The 18,913-nt window shown below is 43.8% G+C and overlaps 1 protein-coding gene across 2 annotated transcripts in view; it reads right to left on the reverse strand.

Annotated features, from left to right (window-relative positions):
- Positions 1-18,913, reverse strand: part of rbm20 (RNA binding motif protein 20) — a 214,273-nt gene that overhangs the window by 54,470 nt on the left and 140,890 nt on the right. For both annotated transcript variants that reach the window (XM_080205310.1, XM_080205309.1), the window contains exons 3-8: positions 17,981-18,042; positions 16,412-16,497; positions 14,487-14,572; positions 9,180-9,326; positions 7,192-7,323; positions 1,849-1,931 (exon numbers count right to left, since the gene is read on the reverse strand). In XM_080205310.1, coding sequence (XP_080061436.1) covers positions 1,849-1,931; positions 7,192-7,323; positions 9,180-9,326; positions 14,487-14,572; positions 16,412-16,497; positions 17,981-18,042 — 596 coding nt within the window. The remainder of the gene's footprint in view (positions 1-1,848; positions 1,932-7,191; positions 7,324-9,179; positions 9,327-14,486; positions 14,573-16,411; positions 16,498-17,980; positions 18,043-18,913) is intronic.

The following is an 18,913-nucleotide window of genomic DNA, read 5'->3' on the forward strand; positions in this document are numbered from 1 at the left end:
GTGTTAATCGCTGTGCCACCTTCTTCTCAAATAAACATTTAAGTCCCGTAAAACTGTTTAAAGAAGATCAGGGGAGTTCCCCTAGTGTCCTGGCTGATGTTCATTCTCCAACCATTACTACTAAAAGCAATTAATCTCGTCATTCATCTCATGGCTGTTTCTGGGTGTTTGTTGTGCATAGATTGGCCATCACATTACAACAGTGACTACCAGTGGCACATTGGGATGTCTTGAGGATGTGGAAAATGCAATGAAATGCAAGTTAATTCTTTCACCCCTGTCCACATTTACAATGAAAGTTGCCTGTGTAAATGTATTAAGTTATAAATATACAACCTCACCAGTGGGGATTCAGTTTCTCAGTTTTGCATCTCCTGATCAAACTCTTGTACTGCAGAGGAACTCTGATTGTTAACCACCCTTGTTTTCCCACTTTTCCACATCACTGTACGTTTTCCTATTTAAGTGTAAGTAATGATATAAAGTCAAAGATATAAAGATGGGGACAGACGGATATCAAAATATGAACTGAACAGTCCTGTTCCAAGCATCTCTCGCCCTCTGACTTAACTTGACTGGAAGACTTGACTCATATATAAAAAGCATATTCCCAAATGTTGAAAAATGTGCCAGATAATGTTTATAAAGAACATTAGGAATTTTCCAAGGAGACAGGTCATGCTTTCAAGCTACCTAAAAGAATTAATCCAGTTGTAAAGTACAATAAACCAGTGGCTAAAGTTGACAACAGGTCCACTGGATGTTATGTGGCTTAGCTCATCACAGTTCTGTCCATTGGTACTCGGAGTTGAGCGGTCTATCCAGAGGCCACACAGAAAACTCAGCCAGAAGTGAGGACTGAAAAGAGAACAGAAACACTGCCATCTGTGTAGTGTCATCACGATCTCAGAATATCGCACAACTGGTGAAGCATCTGTAGCCACTGTTTGATGTAAGAAAGTGGCAGCCAATTTGTGCACAGCAAGATCCCACAAACAACATTGTGATAATGACCCGAATGTCTGTTATCTTGTGAAATACTCCATCCCGATCCCTCAAGAATATTGCCGCCAACAGGTAGTTCACCCATACTTTTGCCCCAAGATTGGCTCCCCAGCCCCTCCTCAATCCTTTAAGCCGTCCCTTTAAATTTTTAACCTTTAAACTTTAACCTTCAAGGTAGACTCTACCAAGATGCTACCAGATTTTCCTCCCCCGTTCCAATTAGGGTTTTCACTCAGAGATCACCAGTCAGATGGAAATGAGTTAATGGTACAATCTTCTCACCAGAGATCAACAGTAACATAATCATATTATTGGCTACCTTCTCTATATCTACACAAATACACCCCTGTGTATTTTCATTCTGATGTGAATTTAACTTGCCAGCATGGCAACATTCTAAACAAATTATTTGAACTAGCAAAATGACTGCAGTTGTTATTGCATTAGGATTGTATTAGGATTATTGTTTTGGAGTGGCACTGTGGCACAGTGGTTGGCACTGCTGCCTCACAGATCCAGGGACCTGGGTTCAATTCCCAGCTTGGGTCAGTCCCTGTGTCGAGTTTGCACATTCTCCCTGTGTCTGCCTGGGTTTCCTGCGGGTGGTCCATTTTCCTCCCACAGTCCAAAGATGTGCGGGTTATGTTGATTGGCCATGACAAATTGCCCCTTAGTGTCCCACATGCGTTGATTAGAGGGATCAGTGGGTAAATACGTGGGGTTATAGGGATAGGGCCTGGCTGAGATTGTTGCCAGTGCAGACTTGATGGGCCAAATGGCCTCCTCCTGCACTGTAGGGATTCTATGATTCTTCTACGACATTAATAAAATGCATAACTTTACCTGCTGTCCCAGTCTTTGTGCATCTCCCTCTCCTTTTGAGAATTAATATCATTGATGATCGAGTCAACGTTCTTTCCTGGTTTCTAAGGAGAATTCAAAGAATGCAAATTAAAACATGTCATGGGTAAAACTGATGTCTCCTGCCAGCCACAGCTGATTAAGTAGGTGATCAAGCTAGTTTTCTTCTTGGATTCTTTAGAACTGAAGTCCACTTCAAAAGAAGCTAAAGTAATAATTATTCCCCCTGTAAGGTGCGAAATGCTAAGCAATGTATTTTTTAAATCCATCATACAAATGGCCAGCAGACTGAAGGCTGTTGCTGTCAAGCATGTAACTATATTAGGGGTGGTTTGGGACTAAAATGTTAAGCAGCACCAGTGTAATAATAGCATGTTTTTAATGTTAAAGTTTATTTCTTAGTGTCACAAGTAGGCTTACATTAACACTGAAATGAAGTTACTGTGAAAATCCACTGGCCGCCACATCGAGGGAGAATTTAGCACGGCTGATGCAACTAACCAGCATGTCTTTCGGACTGTGGGAAGAAATCGGAGCACCCAGAGGATCTCCATGCACTCACAGGGAGAATGCGCAGACTCCATACAGCTAGTGACCCAAGCTGGGAATCGAACCCAGGTCCCTGGATCTGTCAGTCGGCAGTGCTAACCACTATGCTGCCCTCATGTGTTTCTGATGCACCTATACTAGCAGTGGGCAATGGGTTTATTGAAAGAGGATCACACCAGGAGCATGGGAAAAGGAATAGCCAATTCAGCCCTTCAGGTCTGCTTTGCTATTCAACGAAATCAATGCCGATTTGCACCTTAACGCCATTTACCTGCCTATGGTTCCATAATCCCTTGGTTAATAAAAAAAAATTCACAGTTATGACATTTTTAATCCATAGTGAATAGGGGGAGAGAATTTCCGATCTCTGCTGCTCAAAGGAATGTAAGCCTAGTCTTAACAACCGGTCTTCATATTTTAACCCTTTTACCACCGGTATTATGCTGGTGCATCTTCGTTTCACCTGCTCCAAGATCAATATATCCTTCTGACGAAACAGTTTTACAGCAGACTGCCACCATAGAGTCATAGAGATTTACAGATGGAAACAGGCCCATAAGCCCAACTTGTTCATGGCAACTTTTTTTTTAAACCACTAAGCTAGTCCCAGTTGCCAGCGTTTGGCCCATATCGCTCTGTACCCATCTTACCCATCTAACAGTTTAAATGCTTTTTAAAAGACAAAATTGTACCTGCCTTTACTACTACCTCTGGCAGCTTGTTCCAGACACTCATCATCCTCTATGTAAAAAATTGCCCCTCTGAATTCTTTTGTATCTCTCCCTTCTCACCTTAAACTTATGCCCTCTAGGTTTAGACTCCCCTACCTTTGGGAAAAGATGCTGACCATCTAGCTGATCCATGCCGCTCATTATTTTATAGACCTCTATAAGATCACCCCAAGTTTCCTACGCTCCAGGGAAAAATGTCACAGTCTATCCAGCCTCTCCTTATAACTCAAATCATCAAGTAGCATCCTAGTAAATCTTTTCTGCACTCTTTCTAGTTTAATAATATTCTTTCTATAATAGGGTGACCAGAACTGTACACAATATTCCAAGTGTGGCCTTACCATGTCTTGTACAACTTCAACAAGATGTCTTAACTGCTGTAATGATGTGGATATGCCGGCGTTGGACTGGGGTAAACACAGTAAAAAGTCTGAAAACACCAGGTTTCAGTCCAACCGATTTATTTGATAGTAAATTCACTAGCTTTCGGGTTAGCCGCTTTGTCAGGTGAATGGCATTCACCTGACGAAGGGGCTAACCTGAAAGCTTTTACTATCAAATAAATCGGTTGGACTGAAACCTGGTGTTGTCAGACTTTTTACTGTGTTAACTGCTGTACTCAATGTTTTGACCAATGAATCCAAGCATGCTGTATGCCTTCTTCACCACCCTGTCCAATTGTGAGTCCACTTTCAAGGAGCTATGAACCTGTACCTTAGATCTCTGTCCGATAACTCTCCCCAACGCCCTACCATTAACTGAATAAGTCTGTCCTGGCTCAATCTACATCGCTTCGCATTTATCTAAACTAAATTCCATCTGCCATTTGTTGGCCCACTAGCCCCGTTGATCAAGATCCTTGCACTGTGCAGTGTTGTGCACCTACACTGCACAAATGGAAACTGAGGAAGTAATCAATAAATTGTATTAATTTATGTTCACTGCAAGGCCGCTGAGTCTTATTTACAATCTCAACATTTTCAAAATTGAACCCCTCATTAGTGCAGTACAAGATAATCAAATGTCATTTTCAACAGGAAGGACATGGTATCTACAGTATTTGATATCTCAGAGTATAGCCTGAATCTCATGTACCCCCACTCTACCATGCCACTAAGCCAGGGGATTGGCTCTAGTTCAATGAAGGGTACAGGAAGGCAAGTCAGGAGCAAAACCAGGCTGACATAAAGAAGAGGTGTCAACCTGAGGAAGCTTCAACACGATTACTTGTGGCACCAAACAGCAATACCACAATCAATGGACCATATCTAAGCTCTGCAGTCCTGCCACATCCAGCCATGAATGGCAGACAATTAAACAACTCACTGGAGATAGAGGTTCCACAACTATCCCCATGCTCTATGATGGGGGAGTCCAGCATGTCAGTGCAAAAAACAAGGCTGAAGCATTTTGCTGCAGTGAGTGGAAGATCCACCTTAACCTCCACCAGCATCACAGATTAATTCACCCCACATGCCATCAAAAATGGCCGAATGCACTGGATACTGCAAAGGTTATGGGCCCTGACAGTATTCTGGCAATAGTGCTGAAGTCTTATAGCACCCTAGATTGTACCTTCAGCTATAGATTTATAAATAAATCTGAGCCAATAGAGATCACAGTTAGCCTGCATATGACTACAAGTTCTTCAGATCTACCATAGTGTAATCAACAGGTACCTCCTTTGGAGGGGGTGGGGGGGGCGCTGTTTATGCTCATCAGACGTACCCCCTAAGATTTTAATCCCCCCCATCTTCGTGTCTCCAACTTTCATCTCTGAAATCTGATTCCATCACTCCCCTCCCTGCCCCTGTTCCCAATTCCTCCAGGCCTAAAAAGCACCCACTTGTCTTATCCTAACAAATATGGCACTTATTTCTAGAGATCATCCCCCCCCGCTCCCCCCCCCCCCCCCCCCCACCCGCACCGCCGTAGTCCCAGCAACGACCACTGCTTGCTTCTGCCACTGCTGGGACTATTCAGTGGTGGTCAATCAGATTAGATTCATGATCGACTTATTCTACTGGGGAGAGTGAGCAATAAGCTCCCCCCCACTCCCCCCTGTAGAAAAAAGCCCTCGATGAACTTGAATGGTGGAACAGACCCGAGAGGCCAATTGCGCAGATGTAACATCACACCAACCTGCTTGCTCCAACATTACTGCACAGAACAGTTCTGTCAAAACACTGTTCCATAGAGCAGGACTTTAAAAGTGATCGGCCACCAGGGAGAAACTTTATAGCTTCATAGCTATCACTGAGTTACCCTGCCCTTTATGCTACTCAAACTGCTTGGTCCGCAGTTGAGCTAATAAAGTAATTGCTTTGCGCAGTAATATGACCAAAGGAAATCAACAGGATGCCTTTATTTATTCTGGTGATTGTGATGGAGACGCGTGAATAGGAAGGGTGGCGCTGTAACTGGGTAAATCACATTGGAAAGTGTGAGCTCAGCTGATTATTTTCTGATTTAAGAGGGTGAGTTTATAAAGCGAGTGACAGAGTGAACTCTGACTGATTTCTCTCCTGCCCAGATTAGACCCGAGTGCAGAATTTGATCCAGGCAGGGATTCCCATAGGGGATACTGCTACAGTTGTTTTTAATATTTAACAGGTGGCAGAGCAACACAAACAAAAAGGGCATTTCCTTCCTCTCCAGAAGGCAGCAAGTTCAAATTCTATTGAACTGATTTGTAGCAATGGAGGAGAAAGATGGACCAGCCTGATGAACCGTGGAAAGGGATGCACCATCTAATTCAGGGACACCATTAGCAGCAGTCTTCCGACACTTGATATACACTTGTCCGCAGTGCAGTCCCATTGAAGTACAAGTTTGTTACAGAGGCAGTCCAAGCAGCCTCCATACTGGCAATGCAACAGGTTATTTACCCTTTAGGCATGTGTATTCCATCACTCGATAAACAATTGTGCAATTTCAACATGCAAAACAGCTTCCTCTACTGCCACTGAAACATTGGATGCCTAGCTCGAACAGGTATGAAACTACAGCCAGTCTCTGTAGTTGACAGTCTTGAGAAATGTATTGAAGGAGAAATTTCTTTGATTTGCAACAATTTTCCACAATGTGTTTTGTAGCATATTATCCACTGGCTTATCATTGACTGGCACATTGTCCACTAGTGTATGGTCCACTTGTGTATGGTCCACTTGTGTGTTATCCATTGGCACATTGCCTACTGGCAAGTTGTCCACTGGCACGTTGTCCACTAGTTTGTTGTCCACTTGTGTGCTGTCGACTGGCGCACTAACCATTAGTGTATGGTGCACTGATATTTTGTCTTCTGGCAGTCCTTGCAAGCAAAAATATAGGAGAGAGCAGCTATCATGGTATGAGCCTCACAACTAGGTGAGTGCACCGTGGAGCTTGTTTCCGAGCAATTCTCTCCTTCATTTTCATCAAAGATATCCAACAAGGGCAGGCAGGAACTTCTAGCAACTTTATCACTTCCTATTCAAATCCTTTCTTTATCAGGATTCAAAATTGTGAATTCCTGATTTCCCTCCATCTTATCTTCTTACTGTAATCCCCAGGCAGCTAAAAGGCAGCTCACCTTCATAGAATCATAAAATCCCTACAGCATAGAAGGAAGGCATTCAGCCCATCGAGTCTGCACTGAGTCTGACAGAGCATCTAACCCCGGCTCATCCCCTTGTCCTATTCCTGTAACCCTACATATTTACCTCACTAATCCCCCTAACCTTCATATCTTTGGACACTAAGGGGCATATTTAGCTTGGCCAATTCACCTAACCTGCACATCTTTGGAGTGGGAGAGGAAAACGGAGCACCCGGAGAAAACACATGCAGACATGGGGAGAATGTGCAAACTCTACACAGACAGTCACCCAAGGCTGGAATGAAACCTGGGTCCCTGATACTGTGAGGCAGCAGCGCTAACCACTGTGCGCCTGCTGCCCTATTTTCACCGAGCCACTCATTGTTCATCAATTTCTTCTGCCCCAATTAACTGTTCATTTCTATTTGCTTTGTAATGACCTTGCTACGTCTTTCAATATAACCTTACCTTCAGCTTGAGTTCCTTGTATTGTTTGGACATGCGAACCAGTAGCTGTTGCTCATTAATGGCAGGAGGTTTCTGCTGATAGAATTGCACCATGGCCTGTGCTGCCTCAGGATACGCCATCTCCAAAAAAGCCTGCAAAAACAACCAAAGATAATCACTCTACACCCAGTGAAGGTGATGCTCTGAATGCTGTCCTTTGATATGCTGATGCACTATGCCATGGAAAGATACAACATAGATCGATGCTTGTAAATGCAGTGAGTTCCCCGTGACAACCAGGCTACCGAGGAGAACTGCCAATATGGACTTTAGAAGCTTCTCGCGCAGGAACAGAAGGCAAACCAGCACGTCACACATCTCGAGTACACTGGAGGGACTCAATCATTAAAACAAAATGGAACAGGTTAGAAAATTCTTTGATCGACATTCACCTGGGTTTAAAAGGAAGCATAACACTTAAAGCTGCAGAAAAATGGAAAGTATCTCATAGAATCCCTGCAGTGCAGAAGGAAGCCATTCAGCCCATCGAGTCTGCACCGACCACAATTCCATCCAGGCCCTATCCCCATAACGCCACATATTTACTCTACCAGCCCCCCTGACACAAAGTGACAATTTAGCATGTCCAATCCACCTAACCCGCACATCTTTGGACCGTGGGAGGAAACTTCAGCACTTGGAGGAAACCCACGCAGACACGGGGAGAACATGCAAACTCCACACACAGACGGTCAACCAAGCCAGGAATTGAATCCAGGTCCTTGGCGCTGTGAGACAGCAGTGCTAACCACTGTGCCACCGTGCCATCCTGATTATTTTCACTCTGATTACTTAGAGTCCATTCAGAGTCACCATTGCTGTGCTGTGTCTCAGGCTGGGCCACCATTGCTGTGCTGTGTCTCAGGCTGGGCATTGAAGCTTGACACCGCCGCTCTTCAACTGTTTTATTCATCCACAGGACATGGGTGTCGCTGGCTGGCCAGCATTTATTGCCCATCCCTAGGTGCCTGAGGGTGGCTGAGAGTCAAGCACATTGACAAAATAAGTGTTCAGAAACAACACTCGCAGGAAATTGAGACTTTGCAGCTGCTTAGCATCAATAATGTGCTCAAACAGCCCAGAGTTATTTTATCTAAGAAAGAGAAGGCTGAGGGACAACGGAATATAAGATTTATGGAAGGGGTTTGATGGGGTAAATGTAGAGAAGATGTAGTGCAAATGGGCCACAGATATAAGATGGTCACTGACACGTCTGATGGAAGTTGCAGGATCAGAGGCATGTATTTATCCAGACAATGAGTGGAATGTGGAACTTAACAAGCAAAGAGTCGTTGGGGTCCGCAGTATAGATGTACTGACGGGAAAGACAGACTTGCTAAGGGAGGAAGGAATAGAAAGTTATGCTGACAGAAATCAACAAAATAGATGGGAAGGAGGTTCATGTGAAGTATTGATATTGCTACAGAACAATGAGAAGATATTTTAGAGTCCCTACAGTGAAGGAGGCCATTCGGCCCATCAAGCCTGCACTGACTCAATGACAGGGCATCATAACCAAGCCATATCCCTGTAACATCACATATTTACCCCCACCAAACCCCCAACCTACACATCTTGAGGCAATAAGGGGCAATTTAGCATGGCCAATCCACCTAATCGTCACATCTTTGGACTGTGGGAGTAAACCGGAACACCTGGAGGAAACCCATGCTGACACAGGGAGAATGTGCAAGCTCTACACAGCCTGGGTTTGAACCCGGGACCCTGGTATTGTGAGGCAGCTGTGCTAACCACTGTGCCACCATGATGTCCTTTTTGAATTGAACCAAGCGACCTGTCAATTCTATGCAGATTTATTTGTTTTACTTCTAAATAAATACCATGAACTTTAAGCTTAAACCTGGGCTTGGTTTTGAAGGAATGCTTGACACGCACTATGTTACGAGAGATGAACTGTGATTAACAGTGGTTGAAATCAAGTTGCATACCTGGTTTGTGGCCCTCATGAGGATGTAGTTGGTGACTTTTCCAAATGGGAGGCCAAGATTAATAACGTCATTCTCAGTGCAGCTTCCTTCAGGAAGATTACAGATGTGAACAACTCGGCTGGGTCCAGGCTTCCTCTGTGGAAAAGGCTAAAAACAAAGAACATTAGCTTCACAGCACTGGGGAATGCTATTGTGTTAGAACAATCTGATGACAGACACAAAGACAAAACCTGCAACAGGCATAACATACTCATTATTTCACTGGCCAACACCAGGACCTTATACACTCAGAATTTACAGCCTTGCTGCAATCCAAAACCATAAAATCCCATCTGAGATCAACGCATCTTCCTATGGTCAGCCCTTCGCCCGCTCCGATTCCCATGGCGGGCAGGGAGGTAAAATTCCGGCCATCGTTACTTTCTTTTTTTGGGAGTTCAAAACATGAGGGGCCTCGGCAGAGCTGATAGGGAGAAACCGTTCCCAGTGGTGAAAGGATCGAGAACCAAAGGATGCCAACTTATTTGAAGCAAAGAAACACAAGGAAAATCTATCCAACACAGTGAGTGGTTGGTACTTGGGGTGCACAGGTTGAGGGTGTGGTGAAGGTAGATTCAACTGAGGCCTTTAAAAAAAATTGGATAATTTCTGAAGAGGATTTTTCAGGGCTAAGGGGAAAGGGCAGAGGATTCGGACTGGGTGAGTTACTCTTTTATTAGTGTCACAAGTAGGCTTACATTAACACTGCAATGAAGTTACTGTGAAAATCCCCTCGTCAACATCCTCCAGTGCTTGTTCGGGTACACTGTGGGAGAATTTAGCATGGCCAATCCACCTAACCAGCATGTCTTTCGGATGGTGGGAGGAAACAGAAGCACCTGGAGGAAACCCATGCAGACATGGGGAGAATGTGTAAACTCCACACAGACACTGACCCGAGGCCAGAATTGAACCTGGCACTTGGCACTGTGAGGCAGCAGTGCTCACGATTATACCACTGTGCTGCCCTCTTGCAGTGAGCCATCACATTCATGACAGACTGGAGTGTCTCCTTTGCTTCTGTAACCATTCTACAATCCTATAATTATATAATTCATCTCCATAATCTGATCATCTTGGGCAGAACTTTCTCTGTTTCAAAAACTTTCAGGCATCTGGCCCATTTTATTAAAAGGGCAATTAGCCCTTAGATATTTGCATATTAAGGGAGATACACAGATCCTGCACAATGTCAGGAATCCGTCATGGGACTGGAGGTAGTGTCATGGTAGCAGCTTAGAGGGATCTCAGAATCTGCTGCTCATACCACTATAGTGGGCACAGTCATGGTCAAATGCATTCTTGTGGAGGGACTTTCCCTTCTCACAATAAAGGCCAAAATAGCTTTGAGTCTTCATTTTTATTTAGGCCTCAGAAGCCTTCGGGCAGCAACTGTTAATTACCCACATTCATGTTTTTGAATTCGCTACTTGCCGCAGTTGGCTGGGAATCTGCTGCCCATCTTGCGGAGGCAGGATTATGTCGGGAAGTAGGTCCTGTCACGCCTGAGTCCAATTTCCCCTTCTAAAGTTGCCTCCACGAGGACGGAGACATTCCATTCTCACAGAATGTGGCTCCATCCATATTCCCACAGTCACGAAATTCATAACTGCAGGAGCACCTTGAGGACAGTAGCAGGTCCCATTCAGACAGCCATCATTAACAGGATGAATCGAATGGCCTCCATTTGCACTGTAATCATTCTGTGATTTTGTGTAAAGGCCCACTACTATCTTCTTACAGTACTGGGACGAACAAGAAGCACACTCACATTAGTGATACCCACATCCTTTAAAAACCTTTACTTTTAATTGAAAACTATTTTGCAAAGGTCCAAATCGAAGAATCTTCATTGGGGATAGTGAATGTGATGTGAAATATTTGCAGTTCAGCTAAATATAAGAAGGAAGAGGAAATGAAAATAAACCTGGTGGGTGCAGAGATGACAAACGATATAACTTTTCTTTGTTTTCATAATTTGACTGCTGTTGGAAAAGCTGTATCAACAACCTTGGTACATTTTACTATATTAGCGGCAATATAAGAGGTTTAGTTTTGCATTTGTTTCCCATTTCTAGTTCCCCTGAGAAGGTGGTGCTTCATTTGCTAACCCTCTTTGTAGAGGAGTCAGGGCGAAATTGGTCTATATTCCAACAGGGCCAAGTTAGCTCATAGTGAGTTGGAAGCCAATTTATTAACTTGCTTATTCATCTTTCCACTGCAGTTCACATAACAATAGCTTAAACTCTTTGGAGACTCATTTTCTTGTCTTCCTGTTTATAATTGATTTGAAGTGAGAAATCTTGACATTATTTTCCAAGTGAACGGAAAATAAAATCTGATGAGTGTTGCTAATTTGTGAGCAGCCTGTAAATGCTGGGGCTTGAGGTGCATGGGGACCTCAAAGCGCCAGGGGTGCTGGTTCGATTCCGGCTCGGGTCATTGTCTGCATATGTCTGTGTGGTTTCCTCCAGATGCTTTGTTTTCTTCCCACAGGTCAAAGGTGTGCAGGTTAGGTGGATTGGCCATGCTAAATTGCTCCTTAGTGTCTAAAGATGTGTAGGTAAGATGGATTCGCTGTGGTAAATGTGTGGAGTCACAGGATAAAGTAGGGGATGGGCCTCAATAAGATGTTCTTTTGGACAGTGAATGAAGCCCAATCCATCACGCAAACCAGCCTCCAATCTATTGACTCTGTCTACACTTCCCACTGCCTCAGAAAAGCAACAAGCATAATTTAGGACGCCATGCACCCCAAGTATACTCTCTTCCACCTTCTTCCACCAGGAGAAAGATACAAAAGTCTGAGGTCACACATCAACCAACTCAAGAACAGCTTCTTCCTTGCTGCCATCAGACTTCTGAATGGACCCACCTCGCACTAAGTTGATCTTTCTTTACACCCTAAGTTGATCTTTCTCTACACCCTACTGTGACTGTAACACTCCTTTTCCCTTCTCTATGAATGGTATGCTTTGTCCTTATAGCACGCAAGAAACAATACTTTTCACTCTATGTGGCAATAATAAATCAAATCAAATCAGACTCAATGGGCTGAATGGCCTCCTTCTGCACTGTAGGGATTCTATGGCTCTATGATCAAGATGAGACTGGTAGAGATGACAAGTCCACAACTTGAAGGCAGTTTACAAGGGCACAGTAGCTTTCGTTGCGTAGAATATTCCAGTCCTGTCTGCCCCATGACCCAAAATTCCCACCCTAGGTCAACAGACAGATTGTCCGTCGCATTCTCCGAGCCAGCCGCAATGTTTCCCATGGCAGCCGAGACAAGAAGATTTAGGCCATAATCATTGTATTCCAGTGATAGCCCAGAAATGATCAGATTTATTGAATTCAACATCACAGCTTACCACAGTGGGACATCAAGATTGCCTCTGACCAATATATACCATAACTACCATGTAAACTTATATGAGAACTTCAAAAGGAAGAGTTATAGGATAGGAGCATAAAAGTAGTGGGACTAATCACTCGTGAAGTATAATGGTGCTCGAGGTGTTTTTACCCGGGGTGGCACGGTGGCACAATGGTTAGCACTGCTGCCTCACAGATCCAGGGATCCGGGTTTGATTCCCGGCTTGGGTCACTGTCTATGTAGAGGCTGCACGCTCTCCCCGTGTGTGAGTGAGTTTCCTCCGGGTGTTCTGGTTTCCTTCCACACTCCAAAGTGCAGGTTAGGTGTATTGGCCATGATAAATTCTCCCTCAGTGTACCTGAACAAGTGTCGCAGTGAGGTGATGAGGGAATTTTCACAGTAATTTCATTGCAGCGTTAATGTAAGCCTCCTTGTGACTAACAGATAAACTTTAACTTTTATTTCATTTCGTCAAAAGTTTTGGAATCTGTGATTTGTTTTTGAATCTATTTAATGACGATATTATGGACAACATTAATGAAGATTCCATCTTTTTAGGGGAATTTCACACTAATTTTATTGCAGTGTTAAGTTTTTAACAATTGCAGTGGATTTAATGTCTTCTCTAGTCAAACACAAAAAATAATTGCTGCACAACAGCAAGGTTTTTTCATGATTATTTTTTTTTAACTAAAATCTATCTTTGGCATGTACACAGGATAATAAACAGCCTCCCAGAAAATGTTATTTTCTTGGATCATGGGCATCCAATTCTTGCCCAGTTTCACTCACAATCTGAGGAAACCTAACCTGTGCCAAAGAAGTATGAGTAACTTTATGTTGTGTGAGTACGGCAGTGCTCCAAGTTTATTTCTGGTGCTGAGACCATGTGGGAACATATATCATCTTTAGAAAAAAAGACATGAGGCTGTCTGATTCTCACAGAACCTCGAGCACTTTGCTGATCAGCGTTTGGTCTGGCGTTGACCAAATCTTTCCAACCACTAAGTTCTGAGTTTGGCAACCTATTTCTCCCTAAAGAGGTTTATGTTTTTTTTAGTGCCATTGGGAGATGCAAGACGAATATCTGACATTTCTAAACCCAAATAATTGGCAAATTATGAAGTAGTTCCGGCAGAATGCATCATTCTGGGTCACTCTGGCTTGGGTCACTGTCTGTGTGGAGTTTGCACGCTCTCCCGGTGTCTGCATGGGTTTCCTCCGGTGCTCCGGTTTCCTCCCACAGTTTGAAAAACGTGCTGGTTAGGTGCATTGATCAGAACAGATGGAGTGTGGTGACCAGGGAAATTTCACACTAGCTTTATTGCAGTGTTAACGTAAGCCTTACTTGTGACTAATAAATAAAAACTAAACTAATTGGTGGGTGGCACGGTGGTTAGCACTGCTGCCTCACAGTGCTAGCGACCCAGGTTCAATTCTGGCCTTAGGTGTGGAGTTTGCACGTTCTCCCCGTGTCTGTGTGGGTTTCCCTTGTGTGCTCCAGTTTATTTTTCCTTGAGGAAAACTGGGCCTCCCAAAGTAGCTGTAATGGTTTTGGTTCAGCAATTACCCAGAGGGACGAGTTCAAACCCAAACGCAGTAAGTGGAATTCAATAATATGAGCTAGTACCATAAGGGTAACTTGGAAAGCTGTCATATTGCCACAAATCCTCAACTGGTTCATTAATGCCCTTTGGTGAATGGGAGTGACCATTACGCATTCTAAGTGGTTGTATTTTAATACCCTCTGAAGCAGCCACTCATTTGTGAAATATAAATCTACCTTTTGTGGGTGGGCAACAAAGACAATCCTGCCAGGTTTAATCAACCATGAGAATACTTTAAATAAATAAGGAAAAAGCAATGATTTGTAATGTTGAGAATGCAATTACCTTTGACGTTGAAACTGTTGAAGAGAATCCGTGACTTGGTTGGGGAAATGTCCGGAGTTGAGATTGGCTGTTATTTGATGGAAATTCTGAAAGATAATGAACAATAACATGAGGTAAAATTAGGGATATCAAGCAGAAATACAACACTGGTCTGGAACCAGAATATAGTGGTAAGCTTACAAACAAAATACTATTTTTCATTGTGTGAATGAACTGAAACAAGACCAATTGAAGGGGTACAGGATAATGGGATGAGATTCCTGCCCAATAACCCCAAACCACTTGTCCCTTCTTCTCCCATCCTCTTCGGGAACAGAGTTCAGGAAAGACCATTCAGGTGTCTACACAGCAGGGAAGGAGGGAGGCACAGTGACACAGTGGTTAGCACTGCTGCCTCACAGTGACAGGGACTCGGGTTCGATTCCCGGCTTGGGTCACTGTCTGTGTGGAGTTTGCACATTCTCCCCATGTCTTCGTGGGTTTCTTCCAGGTGCTCAGTCTCCTCCAACGGTCCAAAGATGTGTGGGTTAGGTGGATTGGCCGTGCTAAATTGACCCTAGTGTCGGGGGACTAGCAGGGTAAATATGTGGAGCTATGGAAATAGAGCCTAGGTGGGATTTGCACACTCGATGGGCTGAATGACCTCCTTCCAACTGTAAGGATTCTATGATTCTATGATTCTATGAAATGGAAGAATTGGTGGGAGTATCCACACTGACATGTTTAAATGATTTAAAGTTTGAATGGAGATCCATACAGCATCTTAGTCAGCCAAGATAAATCTACCTTTATCAGATGTTTCCTAACCCTGGATTTTATACTGCAAATGTAACATCTCTCACATCACAGTGGTCAGCACTGCTTCCGCACAGCTCCAGTGACCCGGGTTCAATTCCAGTCTTGGGTGACTGTCTGTGTGGAGTTTGCACATTCTCCCCATGTCTGCATGGATTTCCTCCTGGTGCTCTGATTTACTCCCACAAAGGTGTGCAGGTTTGGTGGATTGGGCAGGCTAAATTGCCCCTTAGTTTTCCAAGATGTGTAGGTCAAGGGAATTAGCAGGATGTGTGGGGCTAGGCCCTAGATGAATTGCTCTATTGGAGAGTCAGTGTATATTCAATGGGCCAAGTGGTCTCCTTCTCACTGTATGGATTCTATGACTGTCTATATGGAGTCTGCATGTTCTCCCTGTGTCTGTGTGGGGTTCCTCTAGGTGCTTCAGTTTCCTCCCACAACCCAAAGATGTTAGGTGAATTGACCATGTTAAGTTGCTCCTTAATGCCCTGTAATGACAGGCAATTAAGATGGGCCTGTTAGACTACAAACTCCTTGATTAAGGGCCAAATTGATGGACCAACCAGGGAGTCTTTTGATTTGTAGGAGTGTCAGTTCCTTTGGGACTCCTAGTGTAAACTGCTAACTGAAAGCACTCTGAATGCTGTTGTCAGACTTGTAAATAAAGGGATTTTGGTGAAGGGGCTTCTGCCTCTGAGGATTTTTTACATGCCCGAAGAATGGGAGGGCTGGATAAGGTGATCTTTTGGAGAGTCAATGCTGACTCGATGGGTCAAATGGCCTCTTCCTGTACTGTAAGGATTCTGTGGTTCTAAAAACCACCATTTAACTAGATCATTTCAACAGTGTAAAGCATGGGTGATTTAATGGGGATTGTCTTACTACATTCATGTCTCATTCTTTCTACCCAATCCACTTACAATTAATAAAATGTTTTCCACATTGTTCTCCAGCATCAATGCTATTATTGAGATCTCGTTACTAAATTCAAGACAAAACTATCATTAACACTAGCCAGTCAGGCAAATTTAACATTGCATATGCTGTAAATTGTGTTTAACTTTTACTGATGACACATCATTAATTTTTTTTCGCATACGAAAGGCACATTATAGATTTAGATTGATTACCGGATGGATTCAAACCCATACTGGTTCCGCATGAGTTGCCACCTCCATTTGTCGATGTTGTAAAGTTAGTTGACCCAATGCCTGAGCTGGAATTAAAATCAGAATGAAAAATCAGAGAACGGCACAGGGAAAATGATGGAAAGACATAGATCCGCTAAGATAACTTCTTCACTGGCCCAGTTACCACAGAAGCTGTAAAGACTCGTTGAACTGAAAGTTCTGAATTCACTGCAGAAAATCAAACTTTCTTCCTGCACTCCATAAGGAAGGCGCATATAGATAACATTTAGTTATTGCCTTTAGCAACGGTATCCATGCTTCAATAGCAATCCAATTAGAGTAAAGCACTTTGAAGAGTTCCAACAATGTAACAGGCGTTATAGAAAGGCAACTATTTTATTGCTGCTTACGATCAGAAATTGGTGTCATTTATAGAACTGAAATTTTTCATTTACAAGTTTCTGCGTGAATCTAAATTCTAACATTTTTGGATAATTAATTAAGGACAATTTGCTAGTGCAATGTGTCGGACTGTCTATACCTGATAGTTTATACCAGAGTTACATGGTGATCATGTAGGGTGCAACCTTATGACCTTAACCCGCCCAACTCTCGGTAAGATCGGGCGGGAGGTGAAAAATCAGGTTTGTGCCTGGCACTATTTTGCTACAATGGGTGTGACATCGATTTAAATATTAATTACATGCTTTGCATATGAGTGGCATAAGATTGCATTTTCAAACTCACCCAAATAAACATAGAAGATAGGAGCAGGAGGAGGCCATTCAGTCCTTTGGGCCTGCTCCATCATTCATCACAAGCCATGGCTGATCATCCAACACATTAGGCTAATCTTGCTTTTTCCCCATTACCTTTGATCCTATTCACCCCAAGTGCTATATACAGCTGCTTCTTGAATACATTCAATGTTTTGGCATCAACTACTTCCTGTGGGATGAATTCCACAGGCTCACCACTCTTTGGATGAAGAAATGTCTCCTTACTTCTGTTCTAAATCGTCTATCCTGAATCCTGAGAGCACAACCCCTGATTCTGCGCTCCCCCACCGCCAGGAACATCCTTCCTGCATCTACCCTGTCTAGTCCTGTTAGAATTTTATAAGTCTCTATGAGATTCCCCCCTCATTTGTCTGAACTCCAGCGAAAACAATCCTAACCTAACTAAACTCCCCTCATACATTAGTCCCACCGTCCCCGAAATCAGCCTGGTAAACCTTCGCTGCACTCCCTCGAGATCAAGAACATCGTTCCTCAGGAAAGGAGACCAAACTCAAATCAGTATGGATCACAAGAAAGTATATCTAAAGAGAAAACACTGGAAAATCTCAGCAGGTCTGGCAGCATCTGTGAGGAGAGAAAAGACCTGATGTTTCGAGTCCAGATGACCCTTTGTCACAGCCCTGGACAGATGCTGCCAGACTTGCTGAGATTTTCCAGCATTTTGTCTTTTGGTTTCAGATTCCAGCATCCACAGTAATTTGCTTTTATCATAAGAACGAATAATGGTTTACCACCCAAAAAGGAAGCTAATATGGACAGAAGTACTTACTTTTCTGAGAAGAGGGTACAGTTTTGGATGTGATGCTTTCCTTTCACATGGTGTTCCCAATCCTGTTAATGTAAAGGAGATTCATCAGATTGTTGATTATACAGTACTATGTGGGACTGGCAATGCAGTGCCCAAGAGTGTGGAAGGGAGGCAGGTTCAATCGAAGCATTCAAGAGGGAATTGGTTTATTACCAGGACGGCCCCCTGACAAACCCCCCACCAGGACTACCATCACGATTCACTCCTGCACGTTCCATCCCCCCCAACTCTGGTTAGACCCTCCTGCACAGGGCCCCCACCATCATGATCACCACTCAGACTCTACTACCTCAGTAATGTCCCTGGCACACAGGTGGCATCCAACTGGCACCATCAGGTTGTCCGGTGTCTACTGTCGGGCTGTTCAGTGTGCCAGGTGGGTAGTGGAAAATGGACATTGCCTGATGGGCACCGTCCAGCCATGGACGCGACCACTCAGAGGCTTCTGTGGCCTCTGCAACCCCCCAACCCAGTGTAACCATTGTATCAAGTTTCTGTTAGCGGACACCAGTGGTGACTCTTGCCATTATTGTGCTGCACCCAGTGGATTCCTCGCACTGGGATTTGATGGGGGTTAACATATTTAAATGCTACTTTACATATGCTAATCTGTCTCACACCCTTCCTGGATGTGATTCCAATCATGCCTTTAGGATGTTTAAATTTAAATTTATTTATTAGTGTCACAAGTAGGTTCACATTAACAATACAATGAAGTTACTGTGAAAATCCCCTAGTCGTCACACTCTGGCGCCTGTTCGGGTACACTGAGGGGGGATTTAGCATGGCCAATGTACCTAACCAGCACATCCTTTGGACCATGGGAGGAAACCGGAGCACCCAGAGGAAACCCACGCAGAATGTGCAGACTCCACACAAACAGTGACCCAAGCC

Source organism: Carcharhinus amblyrhynchos, chromosome 17 (assembly GCF_965287045.1).
Source record: "Carcharhinus amblyrhynchos chromosome 17, sCarAmb.v2.hapA, whole genome shotgun sequence".
NCBI classification, from domain to species: domain Eukaryota; kingdom Metazoa; phylum Chordata; class Chondrichthyes; order Carcharhiniformes; family Carcharhinidae; genus Carcharhinus; species Carcharhinus amblyrhynchos.